General features: G+C 42.8%; 1 protein-coding gene across 4 annotated transcripts in view; it reads right to left on the bottom strand.

Annotated features, from left to right (window-relative positions):
- Positions 1-15,518, bottom strand: part of USP25 (ubiquitin specific peptidase 25) — a 141,737-nt gene extending 126,219 nt beyond the window's left edge. For all 4 annotated transcript variants that reach the window (XM_054047277.1, XM_054047286.1, XM_054047294.1 and 1 more), the window contains exon 1: positions 15,247-15,518. In XM_054047277.1, the coding sequence (XP_053903252.1) occupies positions 15,247-15,291 (45 nt within the window). In that variant the 5' untranslated portion in view covers positions 15,292-15,518. The remainder of the gene's footprint in view (positions 1-15,246) is intronic.
- Between the last annotated feature and the right edge of the window lie 613 nt (positions 15,519-16,131).

Raw genomic sequence — 16,131 nt, 5'->3', positions numbered from 1 at the left:
CACTCGTGTTTTAATTGGTAAGACTACTACTTGTATCAAAAACACAGTACTTGTGATGGCAGGAAGCCAAGGGTTTTTTGGGGGGGTTTGTTTTTTTTTTTAAATGCCTTCCAGAAGGCATTTAGAAAGGTACTGGACTGAGAGCCCTCACAACACAAGGCATCCACCCCCTGCATTAAGAGAAACCCCTTATTTAATGCCATAAAGTGTAACCAGTGAGGAGTTACTAAAGCAGCATTGATCAGATAAAAATAAGTTTTTTACCGAATAATAATGCCATACACTCTCCCAATATGCCTCAACCACCCCATCCCCCCCTTGAAAGGATCACCTATGTGGCAAAAGGGGAGTTCAGTCCTTGTCTTCTCTGCTAAGACTGACAAAAAATGCCAGTTACAGTTGTGGTTTGTGCAAGATAGACATTTATCCACTTGGAACTGGCCTGAGACCAAACTTATTTCAAAGAGGCAGCCGGAGAGTCACTGGAACAACGAGTCCACAACAGCAAGGGTTGCATTCAATTTGGAGACTTTGAGGGAAAAGGGTGTTAAAATCCATTATCAATGTTTGGAGTCAACCAGTCCTTCATAAATTTTAAAGTGAAACTATCATTTAAAAAGAATTTTTTTAACATGTATTAATAAAACAGCAGATGATTAAGAACATAAGAATAGCCATACTGGGTCAGACCAAAGGTCCAGCTAGCCCAGTATCCTGTCTTCCAACAGTGGCCAATGCAAGGTGCTCCAGAGGGAATGAACAGACCAGGTATTCATCAAGTGATCCATCCCTTGTCACCCATTCCCAGCTTCTGGCAAACAGAGAGGCTAGGGACACCATCCCTGCCCATCCTGGCTAACAGCCATTGATGGACCTATCCTCCATGAACTTATCTAAGTCTTTTTTGAACCCTGTTATAGTCTTGGCCTTAATACTGAATTAGTTTATTTTTCCACATTTTTACTGACTACCACAGTCTCTCATTTTCCCTTTGTGAAGAAATAACTGTCCTCACTGAATTTTTGTTTTTCTATTTCATAAATGTTTTTATATAGCATCCTAAATATTTTGAGCTTTGATTGCTTGGCATGACTTGTCATTTACTGTCTTAAAACAAAGCAAAATGTGAATTTTTTTTTCAATTTTGTAAATTTTAATTCAACTTACCAGTGCATTAAAGAGCTGTAAACAATGAGATTTTTAAAAAGGACTGAATTAGTGAGCTTTCCAACTACAAATGTTTACCTAGAGCAGGGGTTGGCAACATTTGGCACGCAGGTCGCCAGGATAAGCACCCTGGTGGGCCGGGCCAGTTTATTTACCTGCTGACACGGCAGGTTCGGCCGATCGCAGCCCCCACTCGCCGTGGTTCGCTGTCCCAGGCCAATGGGGGTGGCAAGAAGCGGCGCGGGCGAGCGATGTGCTGGCCGCGGCTTCCCGCTGCCCCCATTGGCCTGGGACGGCGAACCGCAGCCAGTGGGGGCCGCGATCGGCCGAACCTGCCGCATCAACAGGTAAATAAACTGGCCCGGCCAAACGTTGCCGACCCCTGCTCTAGAAATTACATAAAACATGATGCACAAAGCAAATAATTATATAGTTATATGGGGAAGGGGGAGGAAATCAACTGTTACCTAAATATTGTAAGCCAAATCATTCCCTATGTGAGAAAGACCTGTTCAGGGAACAGAAAACCCTGAAAGTTCACTAATGTGGACTTTCCTCCAAACCATCCTGGCAAGGGGCAGAGAGGGGATGTTTTGTACTCACTCTGCCTCACAAATCTCCACACAAGGCGAAGGGAGTTTGAGCCCCTAAATCTGCATGATGGCCCAGGTTCTACACAGAGCTAGGGATACATGTCAGACTATCTAAGCCCCACTTTCATTACAAGATGGGTCTGTAACGGTTCCATAGCCTAGTAATTTCGGGTACATATATACACTGCCAAAAGAAGCCACAGCAACAAATCTCAGAGCCCAGGTCCCCAGACTCAGGCTTGCACCACAGCACTAGAACTACCAGGATTGGCGTTCCCACATGGGCTCCGGAACCTGGCAAGGAGGGTGGGTCTCAGAGCCCTAGCTCCAGCCTGAGAGTGAACATTTACACCGCTATTTTTAGCACCCTAGCATAAGCCCAAGTCTGTAGACCAGTGGTTCTCAACCCACGGCCCAAACAGCACATAGCTGCCGCTCTGGTCTGGCCTCATGCCCAGGGCTCCCAGCTGCCCAGCCCCACTCTGTGGAGGGGTCTCTGGGTGTGGACGCTGGGCAGAGGGAACTGGGGGGGGGGGAGGGCTTAAGGAGAAGGGGCACTATGGTTCTCAACCTGCAGCCCACAATGATAAATAGGTTGAGAACCACTGCTGTAGACCCACACTCAGACTCACTGCCATGTTTGGGATTTGTTTTGTTTTTTGCTCTGTAGATAAACCCTTAGAGCAGGGGTATCAAACTCAATTTACCTTAGGGCCAGTTCCAGTCCTCAAATCCTCCCAGCGGGCCCATGTCGCTCATGCCGCCCAGAACCCGCCCCCCAAAAAGCTCCACCCCCAACCTGCCTAAAGCTCTGGGATGGAGTTTGGGTGGTGGAGGAGGTGAGAAGTTGGGCTCTGGGAGGGTATTGGGGTGCAGACTCTGGGAGGGAGTTTGGGTACAGAGGAGGTGAGAGGCTGGGCTCTGGGACAGAGTGGGGGGAGGAGGTCTGGGAGGGTGTTTGGGGCAGGGGGGTTGTGGGGGGGTGCAGGCTCTGGGAGGGGGTGTGTGGAAAGGGGGTGCAGGCTCTGGGAGGGAGTCGGGGGTGCGGCACTTACCTGGGGGGCCTCTGCACTCTTCTGCCCCCAGGCACCACCCCCGCAGCGTCCCATTGGCTGCAGGGGCGCTCGGAGCGGGGGCAGCACATGGGCCGCAGGGAGGGGCCGGCAACAACTGGAGCGAGCAGGCAGACATTGCTCAGCTCCACTGCGCTGCCGGGACCCCTGACGGGGGAGCGCCAGTGATGGCAGGTGGGGCCAAGGGAGCGACCTGGCCCCAAAACTGCTGGAGCCCTGCTGGCCACATTGGGGAGGCTCAGGGGCTGCAGATGGCCCGCGGGCCGGGAGTTTGAGACCCCTGCCTTAGAGCTATCCCTTCAACACCCCAGGGGTGGGGAGGGAGAAAGGCTCTTACAGAGGAAAAAGGAAGAAACAGCACCATTTTATGTGTGTAACCTACAAGTATTTAGGAGATAATAAATTGGGGGAGATGCTACACACAGCAGACCTTCCCACAACCCCAGATTCACAGAGGCATCATCATATTGTTCTCTCTTGGAGAAACTTCAGGAGTTGCTGGGGCAACAGACGCACTTCTTTCTTTGAAGGATTTTCTGTTCTATTTTGCTCACATCTCCACAGTAGAGGGCATGAATCTAAAGTTTTTAAAAAGATGAGGGACTATATATACACACAACATATGCATGAAGATTAACCTCAGCCATTTGATAGTTCTGTTACTTGTTAATATTTCTGAACGTAACCCATCACATTATTAGAAGTTATTTAATTCTTACAGGCCACTCTAGCTCTTGTTGAAATCAACTTCAGTGTCGCCACTAACTTTCATGGCAGCAACATTGGGCCCAGTGTCAAGAAGATATAATAAATAATGGTTCTACCACATGATATCATTTAACACACAAAATATGTTGGTAAAGTAAAATGATTTACCTTCGGTCTCATTTGTTCTAAAATGAATTTCCGTTAGCATTTAACTGAATCAAGTGAAGCTTTGCTTCTGGGGAAGTGCCTCTGTCTTATTTGTGTTTTATATTCTTCGGTAACTTATGATTAACCATTAGTAAAAATATCTTTGTTCCATTCAAGTGCAGATGTTCTTATGAAGTCCACATGATTTTTAGGTTGATTTTATTCAAAGGATAATACAGGTTTACAGAAACACTTCCTAAATTGAGCATTAAATCCAGGCGTGTAAATAATCTATACCAGAATCTAGTTGGAACGCCAGTTGCCCCATTCTGCATTCTGATTGGCTGAATGGATCTTTTTTTATGCTGTCACAGTCACACCCCAACACAACTACAGTTTTATCCCTCACACAGTTCTGAGACAATTTCCAACATCTATTATACTTATTGAGTGAAGGGCAAGTTTAAAGTGGGTAGGGTCAAAGATAGGTCATGTTATGGGAACTGGAGGCAGACAGAGGCACTTGGGGAGTAGTGAGAGGCTGAAGTAGAAAAGGGGATATATTTTAAACTGCCCCTTCTCCTGAAGTGTCAAGCTACCTTTTCAGCAGCAGCTTGTTATCCTTCCAACCACTTTTAACTCATTTTCCAGTGTAAAGGAGTTAGTTGATTTTGTTCCTATTTTCCCTTTTTTTAAAAGAAAGCAAGCTGAAAGCGGCTGTTAAGAAAATCTGCTTCTGAAGGTCAGCTAGGTTTCTTGAGGAGTCCAGGAAACCTTACCAAGACACAGAGAGAGTGGTAAAATAAGCATATTCAAAAAAGCTGAGTAAAGATCTTTTAGCATCTTTTCCCTACTTCTGTTGTTTTTCCATAAACCCTGCAATCTCTTAATTAAATGTAAAAGTCATAGGCCTAACAGCAATAAGCCACTCCAGAGCATGCATTAGTAGGCCACTGGTGCACTTTTCAATGTGCTGAAGACAAGACTGAACACCACACTCAAGAGTATGCCTGAAGTGGCTCCTAATGTAAACCCTGAAGTGGCTCATTGACATATTATTCTACAGCTTTTTAAATGCTGAGATCCCTTACGATATAAACACCAGTGTTACTGTCAACAACGAGAATCTTTAAAGACACCACTGTATTGACCTCACTTCAGCTTGCTGCGACAACCTCATGTTCCTCAGGCAAGTGAAGCTTTTCTGTGAGCATGCAGGAAAATGAAATATTTCAACTTTAACAATGTTTCAGAAAAGAGAATACACTAAACTCAGATTTCTGCTACAGAAAAAAATCCTACCTACTGTGCAGTATAAATTAAGATTTCTGCAGTTTTCTCTTTGTTACATACAGAGGATGTCTTTATTACAAAGAGATCACATTTTTGTCCCCCAGTATCAGTGACGCATTTGTCTAAATGTGATTTGTTGACTGTTTCACTTGAAACTCTCTGGTCCTTCTGTAAAAGCTTTAAAGAAGGTCTTTTTTTTTTGACAAAGTTAACCACTTTGTGTAATTAAACGATTATTAATTCTACTATATCCCCATGATGTTATTTTTAACATTTCCAGGTGTTTTTAAAAAAGGTCTGTTAATAAGCAGACACTGACTCAAAAGAGAACAATTCTATACCAGAAGGGAAGAATAGACTACACTAAGTTATTTAACAAGTTGGATTGTGGGGGTTTTTTGTGCTTGTTCGTTTTAAACCAGTTCTCATTTGGAAAACAATCTACTGCCCAACCAGCCGCAGTTTGCCACTCCAGGCCAATGGGGGCTGCGGGAAGTGGCGGCCAGCACATCCCTTGGCCCGTGCCGCTTCCCGCAGGCCTCATTGACCTGGAACGGCGAACTGCGGCCAGTGGGAGCCGCAACCCACAGAACCTGCAGATGCAGCTGGTAAACAAACCGGCCCGGCCTGCCAGGGGGCTTCCCCTAGTGGGCCACGGGCCGAAGGTTGCCGATCCCTAAATTAGATTTTTCATAATATAATTCAGACTGATACTTTACAGTCTCAGAGTGAACCAGAAAGACAAATTAATCCAGCTGGACTCCCTCTATTTCACAACAGCACTTATACTCATTCTCCAGCAACAAAAATATAACTAACTATTGAATATGTATGAAGGACCCACAGAAACCTATGCATGGTATCACATCACAAGGATTAATTTGCATGAATTTTGCACAAATCTAGATGACTAAAGTCAGATTCACAGGTCCTCTGACTTCAATGGGCTTTGGATCAAGCCCTTAAAGCTGTGTAGTCTCTAAAGACCATCTGCCAAATGAATTATTCCGCTCTCAAACGCAAGAACCTAATATACTTCTTGAAAATGCATAGAGGATTATTAGTTTGACACTTAAGAAAAAAATCAGAAGTGTTAAAGTTAAGGAGAACATTTGAAGTATGTCAGTCTGTCTTTCCTTGAAACCTGTCATACTGAGACATTTGTACATTTAAATGAGTAAGATGAAGTGCTGCTGATTTTCTATCATATTAATATAAGAAACTCTTTAAGAAATAAGTTATGCTGAATAAAATGTCTCAGTTGCCATTAATTTAGCAACCTAGCGTAAAAACAGCATTGTTTTGATCAAGGCACATAAAGTCAAAAGGTTTGCATCAGAAAAAAAGAATGTCTGATGCTAAATTCCAATATTAATCTGATCACTCTGTTACTCCAATTCCAATGACTTTGTATTGTAAAATACTAGGATTCCTTATAGAATCTCTATCCTCACCCAGAGTAGCCATCATGACAAATGAGTAAATAATTCAGAGTTGCAAACTCTCACAATACTGGTATTTTTTCCTCAAAGCTTCAACTCTTGGATTCATGTGAGAACACCAGCTTTCTTTAAACCAAGTTTCAACCCTCTCCTTTTCAAAGAAAAGATTGAATATGTGACCTCAAACATTTCAATAACCAGAAGGCAAATTAAAATATTGGTTTATTTTTATCTTATAAATTTTAAGACAACTATATCTGGGGGCCTAAATTGTGATTTCTGAATGCAGTGATACCTACGAAGAGCAGATCTGTAGCGCACAGGACAGAATTCACAATGCCTTGCACAGACATTTGTGAAATAATCACGTTCTTCTAGTCACCACACCAAACCCCGATTTATCTTTTCAACAATCTTAAGACCTTCCCCTATCGCAGTCAGCTAGATTTTTGCTATTGAATTTAACAGGAGATTTAACTTCAGGAATAGGACTTAATTGATTTGTTGCAAGCTTTGCTATACTAACAAAGTTCTCCAAATTCTGGAACATGAACAAGTGCTGAGATTTGGAGTGCTCAAAGACTGCAACAATTTAGCTAAACTTTGCTTGGCCCGGCATGGCATGGCACAGCTGTTTGGAGCCCCATTTATTTTTTAGCTAAAGAAAATATGATTTAAAGCAAGTTTTAGTACAAAATGGTTCCAGCTTCCCAATGTTAAAAATACATTATTTTGAAACATAACAAATTACAAATTTATATGGTCAGAAACTAAGAATTTAAACTTGCATTAAGAAATCTGGGGTTTGCTGCTCAGAATGTAACTCTTCATAGGGGAATATTGAAAGTGTTCACAGTTTCTATCCTACGAACAAGCATGGGGAGAAGAGAGAGAGAAGAACCAGGCCTTTTGCCAAAAAAAAAAAAAAAAAGGAGCGTACTCCCAATTACTGATTACTATCCAGTAGCTAACCATGCAACTGTATTCTTTTTTCAATTTCACAGCTATAAATCACTTCGAGACCACAGTCTTTTCTAAAAAGTCTGCAAAGGTAGTGATGAAGAAAGCTACACATTTCTTAAGCAACCGGACATGATCACTTTCACTTCTACTATACGCAAACATCAAACACTGCAGTTAATGCTGCTATTGTATCAACAGCCTTTCATGGTTAACCCTACTTCATTCTTTTTTACCTATCGCTTTGAAGGCTATAATAAATATGCACTAATTGAATCAGACCAAAATCTACCACACCTTATTCACATAAAGCTCTGAAAGATGATGTATGGTCATCAGTTGTCACTCAATGAGCATTTTAACAGAAATTTCACTCAAGAGTTCAATATTTCATACCATTAAGAGAGTGGCTGCTTTATTTTTAAGTACACCAAATAGCACTTTAACAGGAATAGTTAGTTTTTCTTTATTTGTTATAAAATATGTCTGGCCTGAACATTTCCAATTCATTTGGTAATTTATTACTGTTACAGTAACTTTTCTGCACTATAGACATTGGTACTACTGTAGCATCTTCGTAATAATGTGGCTATTACTCACATTGTGATGCTGGAATAATATCCTTTAATATAAAGTTAGGGATAGGCTCTGCAGGTTGCTGAGTGCCCTCAACTCACAGAACTAGGAAGACAGACCCTTCTCCAAGTGTCTGCTGGTACAGTAGCTTAGTTTTGAAAAACTCTACTTTTTAAAAAACAAAATTTTTTAAGTTTCATTTTCAAGAGAAGACATGGCTTGCTTTCATTTAAACCTCTCCCTGCACTGATATCCATACACTGCATAACTGTACTTATTAGTGCAGGAGAAGAGAAAGTGAAACTAACTAGCGTAGCCCAATCCTACAAACATTAACTTCTCACTATTGACTAGTAATAAAACTATGATAAGCAATTCCAGATAAGTCAGAAGAACTCCTCACTGTAGTTAGTGTATGACCTGTAATAAGTGAAGTACAAAAAGTAAACTACATAAACAAAAGTAGATTAGTCTCCATTTCTTCCATGACAGACAAGAACTGAATAAAAAGGCAGAACATTTTCAAAAAACTAACACCCATGCCCTTTCAGGTTCATTATATATTACACAAAACTCAGTTGTCCCACACACACACACACCCCTTTGTAGATCACTTTTAATGGTCCAAGATATACTGATATTTAGGAGCACTTAAAATAATGTGTTTTTGAAAATATGTTTTAACCTTTTAATGCAAAGTTGTGTGATTCTTTTATAAACCCTTGATAAATGTTATTTAGTATAGCCATAAATATTTTTGTTTTGTTTTTTCAACAACTTAAATCAAGCCATTTTGGAGTTATACAAAGAATTAAAAACAAGTTAATTTGTTAAAAGACACCTTGTGTGTTTGTATATTTTGAACTTGGACTTGATTCAAAAGCTGTTCAAGGAAGGTCTTTGAGGCAGGAACTCTATTTGCTATGGGCTTGAACAATGCCTAGTACAGTGGGGTCCTGCATCATGACTTAGATGCTACAACAACACAAGTAATACATCACAAAGTCACTGAGGGCATTCCCATTGAGTTCAATGATGTTTAGATTAGGTCCTTAAATTCGTCTAACAGTAAAGTCATAATATGGCCCACTGACTTGATAAATATAAATCCCAATTTCACAAAGGTTGTAAAAGGCAGACCAAAAAAAAATGACCATAAAATCCAGGAAATATTCAATAACTTATTAGGCTGGGGGAAGGAGAAGAAGGACAAAATACGTTTTGTATTGATTAGACTTTCATAAAATTGAGTTTTACCTGCTGTTGTAGTATTAAATAACGAGAAGGGTCTATGTTCAAGCAGAAGTTACACATAATAAGGCTTTATACACACACACATCACCATGTATTTTAGAAATAGTCAACACCAACACAATACACAGCATTCCCTCCAAACATGCTTTTATGATTAACTCACTACAAATACTTTGAATATCTGAAGCTGATGTCGGCACACACTGAACTAACTGGTCGCAATAGCAAGAGTTCAAGATCATGTTCACAATACCATTATTTCAATGGTGGTTGGTCTTAAAACCATGAATTGTGGAAAAAGTGGTAAAACATTTCCTAAATATTTTTAGAATAGACCACCTCATAGGAAAATGGTCCTTCAGATAATCTCCCCTCCCTTTCATGACTGCATGGACCACTTCTCTCCCTCACCCCCATTTGTAACGGCATAATATTCTCATGACGACTACAGCAACTGTTCATGGAAAAGTAATATTAGGGAGTAATATAACATTTCAGCTGTTATTCAATGCAATTTAGCAGCAAAAAACAGGAAGATCCAAAAATCACATGACCAGCCAACTTTCCGCAGGCTACCAGCAAACCACAAACCAAAAGTTTGGAAAAGAGCATTTAAGGGAAACACATTTTAACCTATGGAAGATGCTAAAAGAAAAAAAAGCAAGTTGTCTTTTTCCTAGCAAAGTGCTATATATCATTTACAAAGTCAGTGCTACATATTCTTAATACAGCATATTTCTAAAAGATTAGATGAACTGCTACCTCTAATTTTATTCTATTATGATCACAATTACACTGGCAAAATTCGGATAGTTCAGCGGCAACGATAACTGTCACGGGAACTGCAGCATAAATAAAACACAAGCTTTGTTTGTTTGTTTTTTAAACCTCACACAACAACCACCACCATCCAATCCTTCTCTGAGTAGCACACAAACCAGGATAACCATTGCAAATTGGTACCATGCGTTGGCTGTTCAGAGGCCAGTGTAAAATGAATTAATGATCTAAAGCCATTTCTTATTAGACAGGAGGTCAGCTATAGCTTACACTTCAGTGGAGTTAAGTGACATAGTGGTGAAGCCACATATGATCTGTGTACACTATTGCTTCTCATTTTCTACCACTGGAAAACTGCATTTGAGTTTTGGTGGTGTACACAATGTCTAAGGGACTGGAGGCCCTCCACAGCAAGAGTGACAGACTACAACCGTGATCCTTTGAAATGTCAACTTGAAGACATCTACCAAACTGAACGGCCAATTGTGTGGAATCAAACAATGAAAATTCTTTACCTTCTCAACAAGAATCCTGATCAAAATCAACATTTTAGTGGAAGGAAAAAAAAGAGGATAAGAGTCAGATAGGAGCCAAAAGTTAACCAAACATTGGGAATACCTCTGGACAAAAAAACAAAAAGCTACCACCCTATTTACATTTATTAAAATACTTGTATATAAACATGGACATTACACATGACCCCATAAATACTAAATGTTACAGATTCCCAAGTTGGACACCGGGGCGGACTGTCCTCAGTGCGCCCCGACCGCGTCGCGCCGCCGGGCGGGGAGGGCCACGCCAGGGTGCCCGGGGTCTGCGGCGATGTCGGCAACCCACCCGACCCGTCTTGATACACGGACCAAGGAGTCTAAGACTAATAATGTGATCCTGGTTATTTTTTGATTCAAGAGATAGAGAGCAAATCTTGAGTAACACAAAAGTCAAGATGCCCAGTAAACATGAAGGAAATAAAGATCCAATTTTAAACAGACCCAGATTCCCTGTCTAAGTAAGGAAAACAATATTAGGCCTTGTCTATACTAGAAAGGATTTGCCAGTATAGCTTTACCAGCAAAATCTCTGAGTGTAGACAATTTATACGAGCAAAATTTTTTTTGCCAGTGTAACTGTGTCTACCCTAGTGCTTCTGCCAACATAGCTATGTGAGTAAGGGGTACGATTTTTTTCACATTCCTAAATGACAATTATGCCAGCAAAACTTAAGTGCAGATCAGGCTCCTAGCCTGAGTGAAGTTAACTATACAGCATTGTACCAAATAAACCCATATTTTAAAGTATTACAAAAGCTGCTAAATACTTCCTGAGTAACAGAAAGTGATCCAGATTAATTAGTTACTGAAAACCACTGTTATGAGGGGTAGGGGTATTCTGCTGACTCAAAGTCATCTCTTGGAAAGCTAATTAGATAATATTTGAAGAATAAACGATACAGAAAATTTGAAGCGTCAGTTATTGGTCATTGGGAGTAACATACAGCATATAGGGAGATGTTAGTATTTTGGTGTTGGGCAGCACACATAATATATACAGACTGCAGTGTCCCCAATGGGGGGGGGGGGGGGGGGGGGGAAATCAAGATACAGCCGACAAGCGATGAGGGCCCATCACTCATACAGAAAGCAGAGACAGTCATGGGTATAAGTAAGTGGGCTGGGTAATGGGGATGGGGTGACCCTCACATGGTGGGATTCAGTTAGGTTCCGTGGGTTCAGGGGATAAAGTCCAGCAGGGGGGGGGTTTATAGATCTCTTAATACATTTGTACCTTATATGTAGTTTCTCTGCACTAACAGAGGACCATCATGAGAGACTTTCAGTCCTTACCCACAAACAAAAACAAACAAAAGCACTCTCCACCCTGCTCCCCCAATAAAACAAACTCCCACCATGTTTAGCACCAGTTCAGCTAAACCAGTAGGAATTTTTGTAAGTTTTCCCAGTTTAGATAAGGTATTAGTCCATTTTAATATTTACATAATTTGCTAGTATATTTTCTATAACATATTATTTGGCTTGTTATTTGATTAAATCTGTCAGCATGTAAACTCTTGATTGTATCCATTAAGATTTGGAGCTGTCACTTGGAAGACAAAATTTGCAATCTGAACTAAAGGTTGTTTTTTCACATACATTTCAGGGGAAATAAGTTATAGAAAATGTAGTACAAGGGAGATTTTTCATGTTACATATCGCTGATAAATATTGCTAGATATTAAAACTAAAGTAATTTTAGACTAATATGCTTTTGCATCCGTTTTTTGGCTTGAAAAATTAATGAACTCTGAATCCTCTTTGAACTGCAGAGGTTTAATATTAATTTACTCAGATAATACAATGCAATCAGTTTTACTGTACACTGTTTGGAGTGGTGTAAATAATAAACTACCAGCAGCAGCAAGATTTAGTATTAGAGTTCTTGCTAATTCAACTTTTTTTTCCAGGTTGAATCACTAGTTGAAATGTAATCACAACCAACCACTTCCAAGTTTAACTTCCAAAGGGGAAAGAGAAAGGAATCCTCAGCTACAGACCATTCCCCACTGGTCTGACAGCCATGACTAGGTCTACAGTAGAAACGCTCCAATGACACAGCTGCAGTGCTTCAGCACAGACACTTACTACACAAACAGAAGGGGTTCTTCAATCAGTGTATCGCTTCTCAGCTCTCTGTGAGCTGAGGGGTGAAAACATAATCTACCTCTCTGAGATGTGGTAGGTAGGGTCAATAGAATTCCTCCATCAACCAAAGGATGACTACACTGGGACTTTGATTGACTTTACTACATAGACCTCTCAGAGGTGTGAATTTTTCACAACCCCGAGCAATGTAGCCAGGTTGACTTAACTTTCTAGCGTAGACCAGCTCCATGATTGTTTTGATTATTTGTCAGACATAACTGATAGAAAGAAATGTAAGCATGCAGACCTATCAGATATTACGTCTATAATCCAAGCTCCAGTACAATAATTAAGAGCTATTCAAGTGTATCTCACCAATAATAGCATTTTAAGTTAATTTATTGGTCACAAAAGGTGTCATAATTGCAGTTGTAGAAAATGAAGTTCTCTACTATTCACAGAACACAGGCACTGGCAGCAAGACTTTGCAACAGTAGCTTGCTAGCACACTTCAATTTAAATTGGTATTGAACACTTCAGGAATGAGAAGATAAATTTAGTCCATGTCCATTTAGCCTTTCCCCTCCCTGCTGAAACTGCCAAAAAAAGTGCAAATTATTGCTAATTGTGACAGCAATCTCTTGAAGGGCTTATCTAAACTAGAAAGCAGTACTACTTTAACGATACCAATATAGAAAAAGCAGCACAACCCACCCCACAGTAAGGACAGTTGTACTGGTGTAGTTATTCCCATATGGGAAGGTGAGACTAACTATACCAGTACACACTTTAATACTTGGATAGCCACATCCATACCAGAGTTTTATTGGTATGACAATTTTGGTTAAATACTTCACCCACCCACCCCCAGACAGTTACACTGATAAGAAAAAGTGTAAGACTATGTCTACAGGAGCATTTTTGTTGGTAAAACTTTTGCTGGTCAAGTGTGTGATAAAAAAACCACACCCCTGACCAATGTGAGTTTTACTAACAGAAGTGCCAACATGGACAGCGCTATATTGGCGGGAGATGCTCTCCCACCAACATAGCTACTGCCGCTCATTGGGCACGGTTTTATTATGCCAATGGGAGAGCTCTCTTCTGTCACTACACCGGGGACCTTACAGCAGTACAGCTGCAGTGGTACAGCTGTGCTGCTGTAAGGTCTGTAGCGGAGACAGTTATCAACTCATTTCATGTTAGCCAACGAACAGCAACAGATAGTACCAATTTTCAGCAGTGACAGAGTTGAAAGGTTCCACATCACCACTAGCTGCTTAAACCCAACTGGAAAAATGCAACTGACAAAGTAATTAGATATACAATCTTCAATTTTAATAAGACCTCCAAATATATTTTACAATCATTATATTACTCCATTGTTATATGCTCAGAATAGCTTCCACTTTAAATATCTACTGAGATCAGTATTTGTATTTTATATTTAAGTAACACCTTTCACCCCGTATTTTATATGTACAGCACATAATTCCTCAGAGAATTACAAGGCACTTTATAAAATATGGGTGCTATCCTACAATCCTTAGCCATATTAATATTTTTTTCTTAGATAAGTATCTCATGAGTTCAACAGGACTGCTCATAAGGGAGTTTGAAGACTGGGCCCTGCATACCTGTACCACCACTGAAGTACAGCCACCTTTGAAGTGAATGGAAGCAACATGACCTTGCACTCCAGAGCACACTGCACAATGATGGGGGGGGACGTGATTTTACTAGAGGCTCAGCACACGATACTATTCTTTTACACGTGTACCACAGGATATTTAGGAACCTCTACTCATCACATCTGAGCACAGCCTGAGGGAATCTGCACATTTTAACTACATCTACATAAAGGAATTCAGAAGTTATAATTGCGACAGTCCTCTCTCCACTTCTCCTCAGGCATGACAAACGGCACCTTGGTTGCTATAAAAGCATGCTCCAAGTAGACTGATCCACTCACTGAAATGTATTGATTTCACAACCTTACATAATTAGACAAACAGATTTTGTTCATAACTTTCATGTTCAGTCAAGATACAGAAGGAAAACACTCCAGAACTATAAAGGCCTGGGGAGATCTGCTCTAAAGAGCTTCTCAGGAAAGGACTGGAGGAAAGAGAGGGAAACGCTGATTGATTTTGGGGGAAGATAGGGAGGATGGTGTGTAGGGGAGGGCACAGAGAAAGGAGGGCTGTGGAGGCGGGAGGGGCGAGTTGTTTACAATGGGCGCTGGGTGAATAGCTACACCCCACATATGTCCTGGTGAGAGAGAAAAATTCATGGGGCGGGGCAGGTAGGACCTAATGGAGAAGAGACATCATGCAATACATACAACGCTCACAGCAGCCACAGCCCCCACCGGGCCCCAGCCCAGCATTCACCCCCGTGTCCCCACCACCCCCAGTCCAGCTCGCACCGCCGCCACCGCCCAGCTGGCTCCCTGCTAAGGTCACAGCGCGGAGCGGCCGGGAGAAACCCCCCACGGCGTTCAGGCTCCAAAGCCGGGCCCTCGCGTAGCCCAGCAGCCACAGGAGGGCTTCCCCCGGCGGCGCGGGCTGGGCCGCTCCCCGCGGAGGGCCGCGGGCTGCACGGTCCGTACCTTCTGGGATTTGCTCTGCTGCAGCACGTTCTGCTCCACGGTCATGGCCCCGGCCCGGCGCCGCTGGCCGCGTCCCCCCGGCGCAGAGCAGCAGCAGCAGGAGGAGGCGGCGGCGGCGCGGGCAGCGGAGAGGCAGGTGCCAGGCCCGGAGCCGGGGAGGACGCAGGCGGGGGGAGCCCGACTCGGCGCGACGCGAACGTGCCGCCCAGCGGAGCTGGAGCCCTGGGAGAGAAAGAGCGGGTCGGCTCAGGCCCGGCTGCTGCCTGCCACCCAGCCCGGCCCGGGCCCTGGAATGTGCCGCCGGCTCCGCCCCCGGCTCGCAGCCCGGCCCGACCAGCACCACAGCCAACCACCGGCCTGCTCGGCTCCCACCCCCGCACCGCGGCCCTGCCCCGCACCGCCCTCCGCTCCTCCTCTGCCTCCCCCCGCTGCCACCCTCATCCCCCCACGCTCCTCCCTCTCCCCAGCCAGTAACCAGCGGCCCTGTCTTCCCTCCTCCCCGCTCCTCACTAGTACTATGGCTCTCCTCTGGCTACACCTCACCTCGTGCTACTGCCCTCCTACTTCTTTACAACAGCAGCAACTTCCTCACCTAGGGACCAGGGTTGCTGGCCTCCTCCCTTCCCACTCTGATTCCTCCTTCTCTTGCTCCTCAGAAGCTGCTCCCACCTAATCACTAGTGATAATATGTCTTATTGTAGTATCATAGTGCCTGGGATCCACAGTTGTGGATCAGGACTACATTGTCCTAGACACTGTACAAGCACAATATAGTGTCCACCCTCCCCAGGCTAATACCTCTCCTCTCCCCCTCTAATCACTAGTGTTCTTACATTCTGCCTTCTCCCTGCACCCTGGTAGCAGTACATGTGTCTGTCTCAGTCA

Source organism: Malaclemys terrapin, chromosome 1, assembly GCF_027887155.1.
Source record: "Malaclemys terrapin pileata isolate rMalTer1 chromosome 1, rMalTer1.hap1, whole genome shotgun sequence".
NCBI classification, from domain to species: domain Eukaryota; kingdom Metazoa; phylum Chordata; order Testudines; family Emydidae; genus Malaclemys; species Malaclemys terrapin.
This window is presented reverse-complemented; position numbering and strand designations above follow the sequence as displayed.